The sequence below is a fragment of the Microplitis demolitor genome, chromosome 3 (assembly GCF_026212275.2).
Source record: "Microplitis demolitor isolate Queensland-Clemson2020A chromosome 3, iyMicDemo2.1a, whole genome shotgun sequence".
Lineage (NCBI taxonomy): Eukaryota > Metazoa > Arthropoda > Insecta > Hymenoptera > Braconidae > Microplitis > Microplitis demolitor.
In genome coordinates this window covers 20,445,782-20,462,718 of record NC_068547.1, presented here as the reverse complement: position 1 = coordinate 20,462,718, position 16,937 = coordinate 20,445,782, and the positions used below count along the sequence as shown (strand labels likewise).

The 16,937-nt window shown below is 27.1% G+C and overlaps 1 protein-coding gene and 1 long non-coding RNA gene across 5 annotated transcripts; one reads left to right on the top strand and one right to left on the bottom strand.

Moving 5' to 3' along the window:
• Positions 1 to 2,419: 2,419 nt before the first annotated feature.
• LOC103577521 (neuropeptide-like 1) lies at positions 2,420 to 15,426 on the bottom strand. Of its 4 annotated transcripts, none has more exons than XM_008558185.2 (5): positions 15,217 to 15,426; positions 6,621 to 7,042; positions 5,468 to 6,366; positions 5,113 to 5,323; positions 2,420 to 3,245 (listed from the first exon to the last, which is right to left on the bottom strand). In XM_008558185.2, the coding sequence occupies exons 1-5, from the start codon at positions 15,292 to 15,294 to the stop codon at positions 3,032 to 3,034; spliced, it is 1,824 nt and encodes a 607-aa protein (XP_008556407.1). In that variant the 5' UTR covers positions 15,295 to 15,426; the 3' UTR covers positions 2,420 to 3,031. The 4 variants fall into 4 exon arrangements, with proteins under 4 accessions (XP_008556407.1, XP_008556408.1, XP_008556409.1 ...); XM_008558186.2 differs by having other exon boundaries at positions 3,086 to 3,245; positions 5,207 to 5,323; XM_008558187.2 differs by lacking the exon at positions 5,113 to 5,323 and having other exon boundaries at positions 3,086 to 3,245.
• Positions 11,633 to 13,954, top strand: LOC128667430 (uncharacterized). The gene is made up of 3 exons (XR_008403393.1): positions 11,633 to 11,682; positions 13,612 to 13,761; positions 13,848 to 13,954. It is a non-coding gene; the product is annotated as an uncharacterized LOC128667430 (long non-coding RNA).
• Positions 15,427 to 16,937: the final 1,511 nt, after the last annotated feature.

Here is a 16,937-nt window from a genome sequence, read left to right as displayed (position 1 = left end):
ATGAAATTGTTTTTCATAATCACCGTAAGTAATTTTTAATTATTAATTTATTTTATCTTATAATTAAATTTTTAATGTTAATATATAATTAATACAGATTTACTTTTGGTGTTTGGTAAATGGCGACATCATAAATAGTAATTCTAATGTGGATAATAATAATTTGACAAACATTGGGATAAATAGTAATAAAGAAATTCTAAATGTCGGAAACTCAGGAAACGTGAAACCAAATTCTGTTGTATCAGTAAATGGCCAAGTGCAGCAGCAGCAAAATATAGGACTGAGTGGATTACTCGGACAAATAGAGACACTTTTGGACACTATATTGAATCAGGTGTTGAGGATAAATGTTATTCCTAGTGCATTAGCCAGATTACTAGTATCTTTATTGACTCAAGTAACGAATCTCTTACAAAATCTGTTGAATAGTCTCCTCAATACAAATCAGAATTCATTAATAGGACAAATAACTGATCTAATAGCTCAATCTAACAACATTATTGGTTTGATTAATCAAAGATCAGTTTCCTTGGGACTGTTTGGACAAATTTTCTCACCTCTTTCCAATATTTTCCTCGGTGGTAATCTTCAACTTGGTCTTGTCCCTTCGCTATTATTGCAAGTTATCAATATACTTGCCAATCTCTTGTAAATAATTGATGATAATAATCAATAAATAATTTTCCATTAATTAACTAAACATCTGCACTCACAAATGTTTATAGAACACTTGTGAGGAACGGGATGACCTATCGAGGCAATTTGAATTTTTTAAACATTTAAATTCATTGTATTTAATTTTGTATTAATGGTTAATAAAATAACGATTAATTATTTAAATTTGGCCTTTTTTTTAATTTATAAATTAATTAACTGTTTGTTATTTATAATAAGTATATTATATATAACGCAGGACTTTAATCTGACACTTTTCCATTATTTTGTAAATTTTAAGAAACTGCTATACTGATATTTTTGAATCCTCTAATGATCGCGAGATCAAAACTACCCTCAGATTACAGCAAAATTTTACCTTTGGAGCTTTTTAATGAAATCTAAATTTGAGCAAAAATTGTGATATCTTCAGATTTCAAAGAAAAATTAAATTTTTTCTACGCGAAATTTCTCAATTATCGGCCAATGATCTCAGTATTATTAGAAATTAGAAACTACTGACGTACTTGTTATTAAAAACCCCCTGGCTATACTTCAAATAAAAGTATATGAGATATTAAAATTGTCCCATTACAAAGCCACTAAAAATATGAAATAGGTAAACAAAAATATAAAATATTTGTAATTGCTCATTGATACTAAGATCATCTATTTTTATTTCATCTACTCAATAAATTAAAATTATAAATATATAACAATACATAGTACATAAATATAGATAAATATAATAATAATAATAATGGTTATATCAATTATTAAGTACCATAAATATTTTGAAACTGACAGAAAACTAAATTTACAAATAATTACTCACGAATATTATTTTTAAATAATTCCAATAATTATTATCGAGTTTATTGTCATCAGGTTTATGATATTATTGTCAAGACATGATAGTCACATAGTAAATACATATATTGATGTATATATATATATATATATTATTAGTAAATAGATGCATAGAAAGTTTTTTAATTTTAATAGTTTTTAAAATAAATATTCAAAGATTCTATTATTTGTTGGTTTTTTTTTTATATGTCATTCACAGCAATGATAGAAATTATATATACGTATATATATGTATGATTTAAAAAGCAATTATCGATTACAACTACAATTCAGCCACCACGAATTGTAGTTGTAATATTAGTACTATTATAATTATATATAATAATATATTCTATACAATATTTGCACATCAATTTATCCGTTTTTTATTTCTTCTCCACATTTTTTTTTTTTTTGACACTAAAAAATAATTAGCATGACCAAAAAAATTTACCTGACGACTAAATACAAGTATCAAGTATTTTCTAAACTACGACAGAAAATATTTTTCCAAAAATCTACAGCAGCCAAAAAAATGACATAAATTTTTTTTTATTAAATATTTATATCTATATTTTAAATTATTATTTGATAAATTTTCATTAAGAGAATATTTAAATCTCGAAATGTTTATCTGAAATACAGATCTTTGATTTTTATCGAACTTAAAGCATTCACGCATTTTTTAATTTTCCTGTTCAATTTTTAAAATTCAAAAAATCGACTCGGAAAATTCAAATGCGATTTTTTTTTATCGTAATAGTTATAAAGATATGTAAGGAATAATATATAAATTGATAATATTTATTATCAACTGATAATATATATAATAATCATATTTATTATTATTTTTTTTTTTTAGTTTAAAGACATAAAAGAGTAATTAATATCTATGTCTATTAATATGTTATTATATAATTATTATTTAAAATTTTAATAATTTTTGAGAGATTTTACTAATATATCAATATAATTATATCGTTAACCACGTACATGTAAAAATTTTTTCCAACCATTTCATACTCATTTAAATTTTTCATCAAAGAGAACCCGCTCAGTGCCATTACATTTTTACTTAATAAAATAAATTATTTCCGTCTACAGACAAGTGAATACTATACGATAGTTTCAAAAATTAAATAAATTAATTAATCAATAATACGTTTGTTATATTTTTGAAATTTTAATTGACGCAAATTTCTAATAAATCTGCACAGAAAAAAAAAATTCTCTACTGAAAGCCAATACTTTGATTCAAACAATTTTCTCGTATAAAGTGGAAACCTCTTAAGACCAAGACAAATTTTCTCGGCTCAAAAAAATCTTGACTTAGTTCCCAAAAACGTTTATCTTCCAAAATATTTTCTTGACTTGATATATTTTTTTTCTGTGTAGACTATTATGTATGTACATTTTAAATAATGAGGTAGTAAATAAAGAGTAGAACCTGATGAAAGTATTGAGCAATTGAAAATAAAAATTGAGCAATTAAAAAAAAAATATTGATAGAATAATATTTATAAGTCTAAATATTATTTATGGAAGCGCGATAAAGTACATAATTTAAATAATTGTCATCGGTAGGTGATGATGATAAGTGTCTTCTGTAACCATTTCGACAATTACCATGTAGATCTTGGTGATGCATGTAGCGGGTTCTCGGTCTTCTCCACGTGTCTAACGACCTAGTCGCCGGGTCGGGGGTGTCGTGGGACGTGGGCCCATCTGGGGAATCCTGCCTGTAATTATTAATACCTCAATTAAAATATATAAATTAATTAAGTTGAGCATATCAACTAAATAGTTAACAAATTTACTTATTTAAATATATTTAAATATGAAAGGTCAACAATTAAATACAATACAACAATTTAATAAAAACATTAATAAACAAATAATTATTATTATTAAATACTTAATGCTTATAAATTTAAGCGAAATTTTTATAAATTAATGATAAATGCATTTTATCAACTGGTGTCTAAATTGTAGGATAAAACAATTAATAAGTAACAAAAAAAAATTTAGAGCAATCATAAAGCACCCTCAGCGCTTTTGCGCTTGAGGTGTGCAATATACACATCTGCTGAGTTGAATTTTAAAAAAAATTTATTGATTTACCACATGAATTTTTCCAACTGAGTTCCTGCATTGCCAGCTTTGGTCTAAACTTACCTCAAGCAGATACAAAGTGTAAATTCAGCAGATGGTACACAGTATTGATTATACAATTAATAAAATTTAACAGTAATTAATAATTAAAAATTTTTAAAAGCTTCTAGGTTAATAAAAAACATCCTGATTTGTTACTATAACTAATGGTTATAAGCAGTCTTGTAAACTATTAAGGTAAAAGTATATAGTATTGTTATTTAGATACTTTTTTTTAGATATTTGCATTTAAAGACAAATATTTTTTCAAATTCAATTAGTATTTATTTAAAACTACCGATAATTTTTTTTTAAATATTCTAAAATTAATTATTAGTTAGTATCAATTCCCATAATTAAATGAAAACTATTCTTATAATTTTCTCTTCTCCAAGTAAAAAAAATTTTAAGCCAAAAAAAATCAAAAATTTTTTCTCGACCGAAAAAAGGCCCGGGTTGTGAACACAAGGCCGAAAGTTAGCCGTCTAAACCTAAAAATAACCGAAACTTTGAAAATTTTCTGTTCTATATTACGCCATTTTTAGTTTTTTTATAATTTTATTGAAAATAAAAAAAAAAAATGGCCGAAATAGACCGACTCAATTTATCGGTCTGTTTATTGAAAGTAATATAAGTTTGGCCAAATTATTCAAGTACTTGATAATTGATAATATTTAAATACCGAATTTGAAAAGATATTTGTCAGTTATTTATATTTACATTTAAATATTATTTTGAAAGGTATTTTTTACAAGACTGATAATAAGAAAAAAGCCTAATGATTAATAATAGTAAAAATGTAAGACAGCACATTTTGAACTACGACATTCGACTTACTCCCTATTACTAATTTAAAGGTGGGGTACTAAGGGAAAGGAGAGAACGACAATAAAACAGCCATAGGACATCTACATGTGATATAAATTTAAAAAAATGAGTTTTAAATTAAAGGCGTATAAAAAATTAGCGACGACGCTTGTCTACAGTAGCGGATGATACTCGTGAAATAAAACAGTAAGTAGACCGTATGTTTACGTTTATCTTTTATGTTTATGAGTGACAAGAATAACGGACTTATAAAAAAATATATGCAATCACACACTTAAACACCTAACTACCGTGTCGACTTTTGAGAAGACGTCGATGGACGTTTTTAAATGGCCAACAGGTTGACGTCGATAGACTTGTTGATAAATACAATAAACAATTGTATTGATTAATTAATTAATGTATTAATTAATTGATTTAGTAACTGTCATTTGACATAAAATGGTGAATTAGCTTCTACTTGTTTTCTAGACATCGATAGCGCACAGACCAAGATCAAGATTAAGATTAAGTTTAGATGTGGGTCTTATCACATTTAGTAGATAATAATAATTATTGTATTATGTATATAAGTGGTAATAAAATATGTAGTGGACGAACACGGTATGGAAAGCCTACTGGTCTGACCTGCCGACCAGATATCGCGGAGAGCGCGAAAATCGTGCTGCCCTGAAGGATGGTAGCCAACCGAGACGTGCCAGAGCGCCGATATGTCTCTTACTTGGTTGATACACGTCCTGATAACCCATCAACGTCTGCTTTATTGCTTTATCGTCGTCTGTCCCGTCGTCATTGACGTCACCATTTTCGTGCCGCTCTGAAGTCGCAGTACCTGCTCCTAACATTTCATTTACCAATTTCACCAGGATAATTATTTATTATTTTTAGTCTTGTTCCAATATTTTATTAAAATTTAAACAGAATTTTTTTCGGTTGATAATTAAAAATTAATTAATTAATCAATTAATAAAAAATAACTTACCCATAAATCTTTTTTCGGCAATTGGATAATCAGCAATAAGTGCTTCCATAAAATCATCATAATCTAATACATTGGCGTTTTGCATTACAGGTAATGGATATTCTTCAGAATAATCAATTTGTCTCTTACTGCGTGATTTATTTTTAGCATCAACTAATTCACTTTCCAAAATACTTTTGTTGCTGTTTTTATTTTTATTTAACTTGAATCCTTTACTAAATTTATTTAAATCAAAATCATGATTATGAGCATGAAGATCGTCATTGTGTTTTGTCGAATCAATTCGCTGTAAATTATCTAAATCAATGCGCGCTGCTCCCAACTCCTTCTCATTCAACGAGCGACTGTGTCGTGATTGCGGTAGGTTCCAATCGCGAGCTAAAGTTCCAATGTTACGTTTAACGTAATTATAAACTCCGTTTCTTGCTAATGAAGCGATGTTTCTTTTGTTGTAGATGTAAGGATACCCGCCGGATTTAACAAGAGCGCCGAGGTAACGTTTGCCCATAGGTAGCATTGAGTCCCGAGCAAGAGCTGCGATGTTACGTTTGCCTTGATAAGAAGGTACGATGTACACCCGTCCGAGAGAGCCGATGTTACGTTTATAACCCTTTGGGAGTAATCTGTCCCGTGCGAGCATTGCGATGTTACGTTTATCACCGTGTAATGATGACTGTTGAGAATCTGCAGATGCGCTGTTTCTTCGTCCTGACGGTAATGCATAATCACGAGCCAATGCTGCGACGTTACGTTTAGTACTGTGGAAATCACGTGACAATGATTCGACGTCTATTTCACCATTTGGTAATGTATATTCATTTATTATGTCTTCTGCACTTTTTCCTAATTCTTCAGGTGTATGTCCAACATACATTTTTAGTATTTCATCAGGACTCATACTTTAAAATAAATAAATTGTAATCATTAATTAGTAAAACAAAGAACAAATTAGGATATCCTCAATTGAGAAAAAAAAATTTTAATTGTTGTTAAAAAATTTTTTTGAAAGTGAAAGCGTAAAAAAAAAATTTTGAAAAAAAAAAAGTCCAGAGATTACTAAATTGATTGGAAATAATTATAATCTGAAAAAAATTTTTCACCAAAATTTCAAGGCATCCTTTAGACTGATCTATTAAAAAAAAAAAAATAATACCTTGATTGACTGCGTTTTTCATCATCATCTTCCCCTTGATAACGATCTTGTATAGAAGCCGGTAAATCATCATTTTTAGCGAGGGTTGCAATGCTCCTTTTTTCCGTTTCGAAATTGACCGCATCATGCTCCGGATTTTCGACCATCCTCTGTGCGCGCTCGATTACACTCAAGTGGGCGCGCATTGTCGGATCACTAAAGATTTCGTAGTAAACTTCAGCAGGAAAACATATTTTAGTGTCGTCGCTCGTGTCTTCCGAACTCAAAGCCTTCAAATGCATGAAATCATTCCGCGCGTCTTGTATTATACGCGCAGATCTTGAATATGCTGCTAAGTTTGAACTGACTTCCGGCAACCGAAGAAACGCTAGAAATGTTTTACGTGGCAAACATTGCATATCTTCCTCTTCTTGACATGTTACCTGTAATAAATAAATAAATATAAAATCCAAATTACTATAAAAAATATTAATTTAGCCAAATTTAAACTGACTCAATATTCAAATCACAAAATTTATAAACTCATAATATAATTAAATCGATTAATTAATACTCTTGTCCTGAGTGAGATTAATATCATTATTATTTTCCACCTACGGATATACGTATTTAATAATTACCGAGAATTTATACCACAAATAATGGTACAAGATACTCGGAAACTCTCGAAATACAAATAAAAGATTATACAACCACCTGGTTTCAATTAAAAAAGTAAATAACAGATATATGTAGGTGGTTAATTACTACCGAGAAAGCTTCAATTAATAATCGTTTACTTTTTTCATTATGACAGTCCAATGACGTATGACGCGATAAAAAAATATGTATTTTACCCGAGTCAATAAAAACTTTGCTCGCTATTTTTCTGATACATCAGAAGTTTCATATTATTATTATTTTTATTAATGAAGTATTGATAAAACAAATAGTTTAGTTGTTTTAAAGATTTGTCGGTTGAACAAAGCGGTTTACAACTGTATGACATAGAGAGTACATGGCGATGACATAAACCCAATTAATTGCCCACAACTAATTACTACCCTAATTTTAACCCACGTCACACCCTCGTATTATTCTCAAAACAAACTCCAGTAAATTTTACACGTTCCAACAGTTCCATTTAAACTCGATGTGATGTTCCAACTGGGCTTTAGTATTTTAGTGTCAATGCTGCTAACTCATGTATCATATATCTCCCGCACAATATATATGTTCAAAAGCGTATGCATGGAATTGTAATATCTTTGTCGGTCAATGATTTTTATTGTCAGTTAATTTTTTAACGATTTTAAGTTCAATGATTTGCTTTTGAAAATCAAAAAAAAAATTTCGTTATTTAAAATATGTCATCTGATAAGAAAGGTCATTTAATTAATTTATAATAGAGTGTCACAAAATAAATGGTACCTTGTCTCATTAAAATATATCACAGTGACCAGACATTTAATTACAGTGTAAAAAAATTATTTATCAAACATTAATAGTAAAAATAAAAATTATATATATTTTTTTATTGCTATTATAAAGTAAATATATATGTAAATTTTGTTAAAATGTTAATAAGATGAAAATTAGCTGTCAATTCTAAAAGAAATTAAAATATAAACGAGTTGCATTTGACATTTACACTCAGTGCATGTGTACACGTTAGTAGGAAGAATTTTTACAAGTTCGTTTTTCCAATAAAATAAATTCCAGTGTCAAGCTGTTAAATCTATAGAGTAATAGAGGATATAAAAAGTATAAAAGTATTTTGTTTTATATATTTAACCACCTAGAGGAGTAACTATTTTTTTACTCTCTGGTATTTTATTCTTTACTTTATTGTATATCAGCTGGAATCAGAAAGGAATGGAAAAAAATCATGGTGGTTTAGTCTGGGAATCAAATCCAGGTCCGCTGACGAGTAATAGAAGAGAACTTGAGGTCATAAGTTAGTTAGTTGGTTAACTCAGTAGTATAGTTCAGGTTGGCATAACTTAGAGCAGTTGACGTAATATCAGAAGACCTAAGTTTGATTCCTTAACTAAACCACTACGATTTTTTTTTGGCTCCTTACTATTATAAGATTGAATTCACTCACAAAAATTATTATTATTATGCAGTAAATTCACTTTTTCGCGTCAATGGTTCTTTAGCTCGTGAATCACTTGACTCGTGACGACGACAAGAAACAATATAAAATATAAAATAGCTTTACGAAATTTCCGACGCAGGCCTACAATATAAATAAGGTATTTTTTATTTAACAATAAATTTTGTAAACTGGGTATAAAATATAAAACCGTGCAAGTAAATAAAAAATTGATTAACTTTTATGTCGCCGTTATAAATAATATTATGGCTAATATATAATAAATATGTAGATTGAGAAAATTTAATTTTTTAGATGAATAGAGAATATTATATGACAGCAGATTTTTTTATAACTACTAGGTTATATTTGTAGATTATCATTTTCGCGCCATTTAAATTTATATATACGTTTATTCATAAAAACTCGATAAAGAGAATAATCTCAGTTTCATGAGAGAGTTTTATTGAGTAAAGAATCTATTCAAGTGTAAAAATGAAATTAATCTTTTATATCTAATTGTATACCTAAATATATCAATAGAGTATATTTCGTTTTATTTTATTTTATTTATAAATAATAAGTTTATAACTAGGAGATTAAAATAAATAAATACTTCTGTAAAAAAATGTTAATATCTTCAACGAGTAAGATTAATTTTTTTTTTATAAAATAAAACTGCTTTTACAGAAGATTATAAAATCATGAAGATAAATTTTATAATTGCAAAAATAGTATTTTTTAAAGAATAAAATGAAAAAATAAATAATAAATATATTGAGCTATTAAATTTCACTAAAACTTATTTTCCATAAAATATTATTATTATTATTATTATTTAAATACTTAATTATTAAAAATTTAATGAAACTATTCTCGAATTGGACCTCTAATTTAATCATAATTAAATAAACTAAATTTATTTGACAAATTAATATTATTAAATTCTCGCACCCGGAAAATAGTTAATTAGTAAAATTAAAACTTGTAAATTACGAAATATGTAATAATATTTAAAGGTATTTCTGTCTGCTAATATGCAAGAATGCAAAATTATTTGAACCGTGAGTTCATAATCCCGACAACGACAATATGCAAACGTACTAATAACGATCAAAATTATCATCAGGACATACAGTATATGTATATATATTTTATCTAGTACATATACATACCGAGTACTAGAACGAGGAGTTTAACTCACCCCACGCGCTCTGTTACAGCGGGGGTTTTTCATGATTTATGAAACATCCCGAAAAGCACCGGATCTTTCGAATAAACGGTTAAGCTTCCACGAATGACGAATCGTTTGTTTCAAGGTTAAATATACACACAATTTTCATCTACATATACATATAAAATATATATATATGCAGGTGGTTCGTATGTTGTACCACGAAACACATAAACTAAACATGTAGATGCTTTCACATGAACCATATGTTACAAAATTTAAACATTATAAATGACCTGAATCTTCATGTGACATCCAACTTTCATTTGTTAATTTTTTTTTATTTATCGAATAACGATTTATAAATTCATATATAAAAAATTTGCTTTCAGTGCTGATATATTTTATATTTTTACCTTCAGTTTATAGCAAAAAAAAAATTGAGCTGAGGCTTGTATGGAATGTCTATACAAAAAAATATAAAAAAATTCCAAGCACTGTAGAATACTAAAAATAATATTTATTTTCAAATTAAACACGAATTGTTATAAAAATAGTTTACCTGAAAACGAAAAACAACAGTATGACACAAGTTTGACATTGTAAACAGGCGCGCTTTTAATACATAACAGTACGTGAGTGGAATTAATACTCAGAAACTTGTGAAACAAGGTGTCTCATATGTGTCTATATTACGCACAATTACAAATACTTTTATTGTAAAGGTATACAAGCAATGAAGTATCATTAAATTATTTAAATATTTTTTTTATAGTCATATAAATGAGATCTTCATCAATTTTTTTTTTTAGTAATTAACATTTTTTTATAGAGCTTTTGCTATTACCACAGCTATTAATATTAGAACCGCGATACGAGTAATCATTATTTAATTAATTACTGATCATTGCAATCAATAATTATTTTATCTCTATCTTTAATGCGCAATCTATAATCCATGATCTATTATCTAATAGATTATAGTTTATGAAATAATATGTCCTCCATAATTTTCCACAAACATATAAAACGACCGAGCTATTAAATCAACACCCATCTAGTAATTGAAAGTAATTAACGTAGATTTGAAAATTATTTATCATATAACAATTACATGATTCCTTCATAAAATCATTATTATAATTTTGATTATATTTTTTTTCTTAATTTTTCATATATTTCGCACTTTACTTTTTTAATATCAATAAATTCTCACTGAATATCCATAAATAAATGAGACGAAAACTCGTTTTCAAATATGACCATGTTAATTTTTTTTTTTTTTTTTTTTTTTTTTTTTGTTAAATTAATCGAGTTGTTAAAATTAAATTTTCGTATCTATAAAATTGTGTAACTAACTAATGTACACCCACAAGTAATGGTCATGTAAAGACAATTAGCCCAGCAGCAAAAATAAAAACTTCCAGACCTACACAAAATAAACCGGTGTATGCCCTCGCTATCCCGGTGTTAAATGTATCTTTGTGTTAAGTTATATTTTATCTCAATATATAGGATATTAAAGTACTTACATCATAAAAAATTTTGGTGTAAAAATGGCCCTGAAAACTTTACACAGCCGTGTAGTGTAAAAAATCCTCGGTGTAAATTATCAATTCCTGTAATTTTACTATGGTGTAATCTACTTTTAATTAACACCCCCAAAATTTAACACGATGGTGTAATTTTCACACCATAATTTACATTACACTGAACCAAAAATTTTTCACAGGGTATACTTACGCCCTCATAGTCTGATCGAGTTACTTTACTACTCCACATGCCAACCGGTGAGATTGCACCGCTACACCGTGAGTTAATTTTAACACCACTTTTTTTACAGCGTACTAATTTAAATTTATATTTGCAATTAAAAAACTAATGAATACTAAATTTAATTAAATTTAAAAAAAAAAAGTAATGAAAATTCTTAAAGACTTTTAATAAAACCATATTTATTATATTGGCAATATATAAGTGAACGCTCTTGATAAAAGCAACCGCACGTTGTCTATATCCTCATCGCGGAGTATTGTTTACGAAAGTACACTAGCATTTAATGTATATTCAGAAGGAGCTTGCAAGAAAAGCTTTTACCTCACAGTGTCCTTTGTTCGACGAATTGTCAGCCTAGATACTGCTTGTCATTTTCAACGCAGATACGCGCGGTTAAAGTTATATAGATATACACCCACTATATAATCTAATCAAATATCAAATATTAAATTTCATTTTCATAGTAATAAATATATTAATAACTTTATCAAATTATTTTTAATTACTAAATAAATTTACAAACTTTCTTACACCAAAAATAATCTTTTTTTCTATTTTTATTTTTAATTATAATTTGATAACCAACAATATAAATTTGCAATTGATGTTTGTCAACTAGTTTATAAAATTAATTGAAAATCGATTATCTAACTATTGGTTTATAATTAACACAATTAATTTATAAAGTTACTGATATAATTTTAGTTAGCGTTTTTTTTTTTTTTTAATACAATTAAAGTTTGTAATTGCTATTGACAATTTTACTTTAAGTAAACTTTATTATGTAATATAATATCAATGATAGGTCGAGATAACGAGAAAATTTTATAGAAGGATATAACATTACCCCGTTACATATAATGTACTGCTCTGTTAATAGGATTACTCAAAAAATTTAATACTGCATTAACTGGAATATATATGAAGTACCCTGAAATTGTTGGATATTTTTTAAAGAGGATAAACGAGCATAAAAAAAATGAATAAGTAGTAATTACCCTACAATATAGGACCCGTACTCTGACGTCTTAAGTAATCGGTTTAGTATAAAGTTAAAAAGACTTGAATATTGATTGAACCTTGATTGATAATTTTTTAAATTTATAAAGTTGATTAGTATCGAGGTTACGGGAGACTGGAGTTAAGGGTATTTTGAGACCCCTCCCCTCCACTTTTTAAAAATATTCAATGACTTTCAACTCCTATTCGTAAAAAATCGGAAGTGAATTCGAAATGATTGCGGATTTTATTTAAATCCAAGGATTGAAAAAAAGCACTACGCATATGGGGTAAATGGGGTTGTTTTTTTTTTAGAAGAGTGAATTCGGAGTGAACTAGATTTAAATTAAATCCGCATTCACTCCGGATTAGACCCGCGTTCACTTGGCAAACTTTTTACAGTATAACTGTCTTAAAATTTTGTAATTAATTAAGAAATAATTAAAGTTTAATTGAAAAAAAAAAAAAAAAAAAAAAACGTAGTTATCGCCGAGATATAGATTTGAAAAAAAAAATTTTATGCAGTTGACATCAATTAGAAGTCAAACGAAATTTGGAAAATAAGTTTGGTAAAATCATGTAAATTTTATAATCTGAAATTTAAAATTTTGTAGGCTAAAATTTATTTACCAAATTTCGATTAACTCCTAATTGATAACAACTGTAAGTTAAATTTTTTAAATCGACATATCGGCAACATTTCGATTACGCTGACTTTTTTTCAATTAATACTGTAACTTTTTTATAGTAAATTACTGAATGTTCAATATGATTATGACAGTTGAGTCATTGAACATTTTTAAAAAGTAAGGAATGTTCGAAAATGCCCTTAATAAAAAGTTTATAATATAACAAGTAATTAATTTATTAACAAGAGCTTATGATAAATTAAAAGTAATTAACTTTTTTTTAAGTTTGAAGATTATTAAAGGTTTTCAGTCTTTTTTCATTAAATTTATTGCTAGATAAAAAACAAAAGTGTACGTATATATTTGAGTTAAATATATAAAACACTCAGCTCATCAAAGCACTTGGATCGACAGTTTGAAAGACAGGCAACAGGTCTCGACATCAATTGAATTCTTTGTTAGGCATCTCTACTCTCCAAAGGACTCGTAAGATTTCACATATATTTATATGACTTTTTTTATATAAATTACAAGTTTTATTTTATTAACTGCATAATTTTTAATTATTCTAGATCCTGAACAGCTGATCGAGATTTCTAATTATAAAAAAGTTGTTAAATTTTATAAAATTCAGCGGATGTGATTCAAGATTTACATTACTTGTATGAAACTACAGAAAGAAAATTCCTTTGAAGCTTACATGACAATGGAATGCGAAGATTCCCGAGAATTTTCGTTAAAAAAACAAACTAAATTGTACAAGTTTGTAATTAATTAAAAATATAAAAGACTAACATTAGAAATTTTTTATAAATTTAAAAAATTCAAAGAATTTAAATTTTTCCGGTAAAAGTTTTTTTTTTTTTTTTTTTTATTAAATAAATAATAGTGGGAGTGAATGTAAGAAAAATGATGGGTAGTAAAACTGGTAGATTTGTTGTTTGTTCTTATCGACATTTATTTCGGATTGAATTCAGTGAGAGATTTATTTTCCGAGTGAATTGGACAATACGACGACGAATAAAGAAAATACAATAAAACGGAAAATTTAGGCTGAAAAATAATTTACAGGAAAATCCAGGGCTAAAAGTAAAGGGGATGCTTGAGTAAATAACTCAACTATCAATGACGTCAGAACATTTCGGAGTTGTATTAAATCCCTTCAATGTCACCGATAAAAGGATAGATAATCCGTATCCAAACGTTTTCGATAACTCACTGAATATATCAGAGTGTCTTTGCATAAAACATCATATGTTTTTTATCTCAAATATAATTTCATACTAAACGAAATTTAAATTGTTTCAAGTAACTGATATTTAAATATTTAAACAATACGAATTTTCGAAATAGCGTTAATTATTAATTAGTTTTAATCAAAAAAAAATTTAATTAAAAATTATTTAGGTGAAAATTCCCAACAATTAGTGATTCTAAATTCCGAGAAATAATTGAATAATAGTTAAGTTATTAATTATCGGAATTTAAATTGAATTAAAAATGATACGAGAAATAAAATTTATGATAATTAATAATTAAAATAGTCTGTTATATTTTATAATTTTAAATTGCAACTCAAATGTCATTTGACAGGATGATAACCATTTAAATATGGAGCTGTCTGATGCAGACGGTGCATATATAACATAACGGCCGCAGAAAACGAGTTACACGTCGATTCAGGTACAAGACACGATTTTAATTACGTCGCACATAAACTTTTGTCTCTGCTTTACATATTTTTATACATACCGAGCTATTAATAATCTTTTGTCGTATTTACATGCAATACAACTAACTAACAATGTTATAAATAAATTTAATTCATACTATATAAATAACTTTCATTATTTTCGACAAAAAAATTACATTTAAAAATTTTTTTAGCAATTAATTATTATTAATAATTAATTACTAAATAATTAAAAATATTTAACTTACCAAAGGTATTTGCAGTTGATCAACAATAATAGCAAAAAGAATAAGTAATAAACTAGTAAAGTGTCTACTACTCGGCATCGTGATCTTCAGATAAAAAAAAATTCTAAAATTAATTTCTCTTATTTTTTTTTTCTTCTTTTGAATTTTAATTTAAGTCTGTACTTTTTTGTGGCAATAAATAATTTTTAAAATTTAAATAAATAAATATAAACCCGGTGATGTGACTTTCCGAGTGTGAATAGCTCTAGGAGTCCTGTTGGCGCCCTTATATAGTGTGGGGTTTGATACCCGCGCAGGCGTTTGCACTTTATGCCTGTGAATAGTATAAAACGCACACATAATCAGCCATATGACTAAATATATATAAATATATTAACGTCTCACTCTTTTTTACACTTTACACAGAATGCAAGAACACTCACGCTTCTCTATTTCAAGCCAATTGCAGTTTTAGTGTAGTACAATGAGGAAAAATGAAAAATAAAAAAATTTATTGTAAATAAATCTAAAAATAGAAGTTAAAAAAAGTGGACAATTTAAAGGACTAGCTAGAACTTTATGGTCTGTGCTTTTTAGGGATGCTTCTATTTTTTAAATGCATTGTTAACTCTCTCGTTCACCATGTGCGCGTTATTCGCACATATAATTGTATTTCCCATAGATAACGGGGTGTCTATTTCTCTTTTACAACACTTTCATTCACCTGTGAAGTATAATTAAATTCAACCAATTTTTTTTATCCTAAAATTACACGAAATGGTCAGTAAATAAAATTTTTAAATCAATAAATAAATTTAAGTTCAATTGGTAAATAAAAAATATTTTATTTTATGACGGAAATGATTTCATTCATTTTATATTCATAAGTTATATAAATATCAACATATTTAATTTATAAAAAATGAGGGTGGTCATAAATGTTTAAGTTAAAATTTTAGTTGCTAATTATCCGGAAGTTAGCAGACAATTAACAATTTTCAAAATTTTTTTTCAAGTTTAATTAAAAAAAAAAAAAAAAAATAAGCACATGTAGGAAATTTAAAAAAGTATAGGTGCAATTTTTATAAATATTTTTAAAAATAAATATATTATCAGTTATAAATAATTTCATAAACGAATCAAGGACCTTACGTTTTAAATATAACTTTTATAAATAGAAATACCATTAAGCGATTGATGAAATTTTTTCAAGAACCCACGGGAGTAAAAAAACCCAACTAAGTAACAAGATTCTTTTCAGTCATACAATCTACATCGACTCAATTGATCATGTGTTATATTACTGAACTCAAGTCCCTTGTACCTTTTGGGAATATAAAAATGTCATATGTAATTGACAATATATCTCTTTATATATATTTTTTCCTCGGATTTGCGTTACCTAAATAAATAAAAAACAAAAAAAAATATGTTAAGTATAAAGATATTCGAGTGATCCCTATTCCCCCTCAGTGTCGTTCTAAAAATAGCAACAGGACTCGTGAACGTCAACGAGATCCGAGATTCGTTATTTATTTTAGTCACAAATGTCATAAGTCATCTACAAAATACTTATTTAATTGAAATCCAATCCGAAATTATACTCGCCTTCTAATGATACTCTACTATTTATTAATATCAATAATTAATCAGTTATATTAATTTATCAGTAGTAAGAGTTAGCCCTCGCCCCAGCCCTTCATTATACAATTAAATATATTTAATAAATATATCAATTAATC

Bases quoted from the DNA above. Each gene is read 5' to 3' on its own strand.
- LOC103577521 (XM_008558185.2), bottom strand. From the start codon at position 15,294: ATGCCGAGTAGTAGACACTTTACTAGTTTATTACTTATTCTTTTTGCT. The intron at 6,367-6,620 runs GTATTATTTTTT...TTTATTTTAAAG, and splicing joins GAAAAACGCAGTCAATCAAG to TATGAGTCCTGATGAAATAC. The intron at 3,246-5,112 runs GTCAGACCAGTA...TAATAATTACAG, and splicing joins CCGCGATATCTGGTCGGCAG to GCAGGATTCCCCAGATGGGC.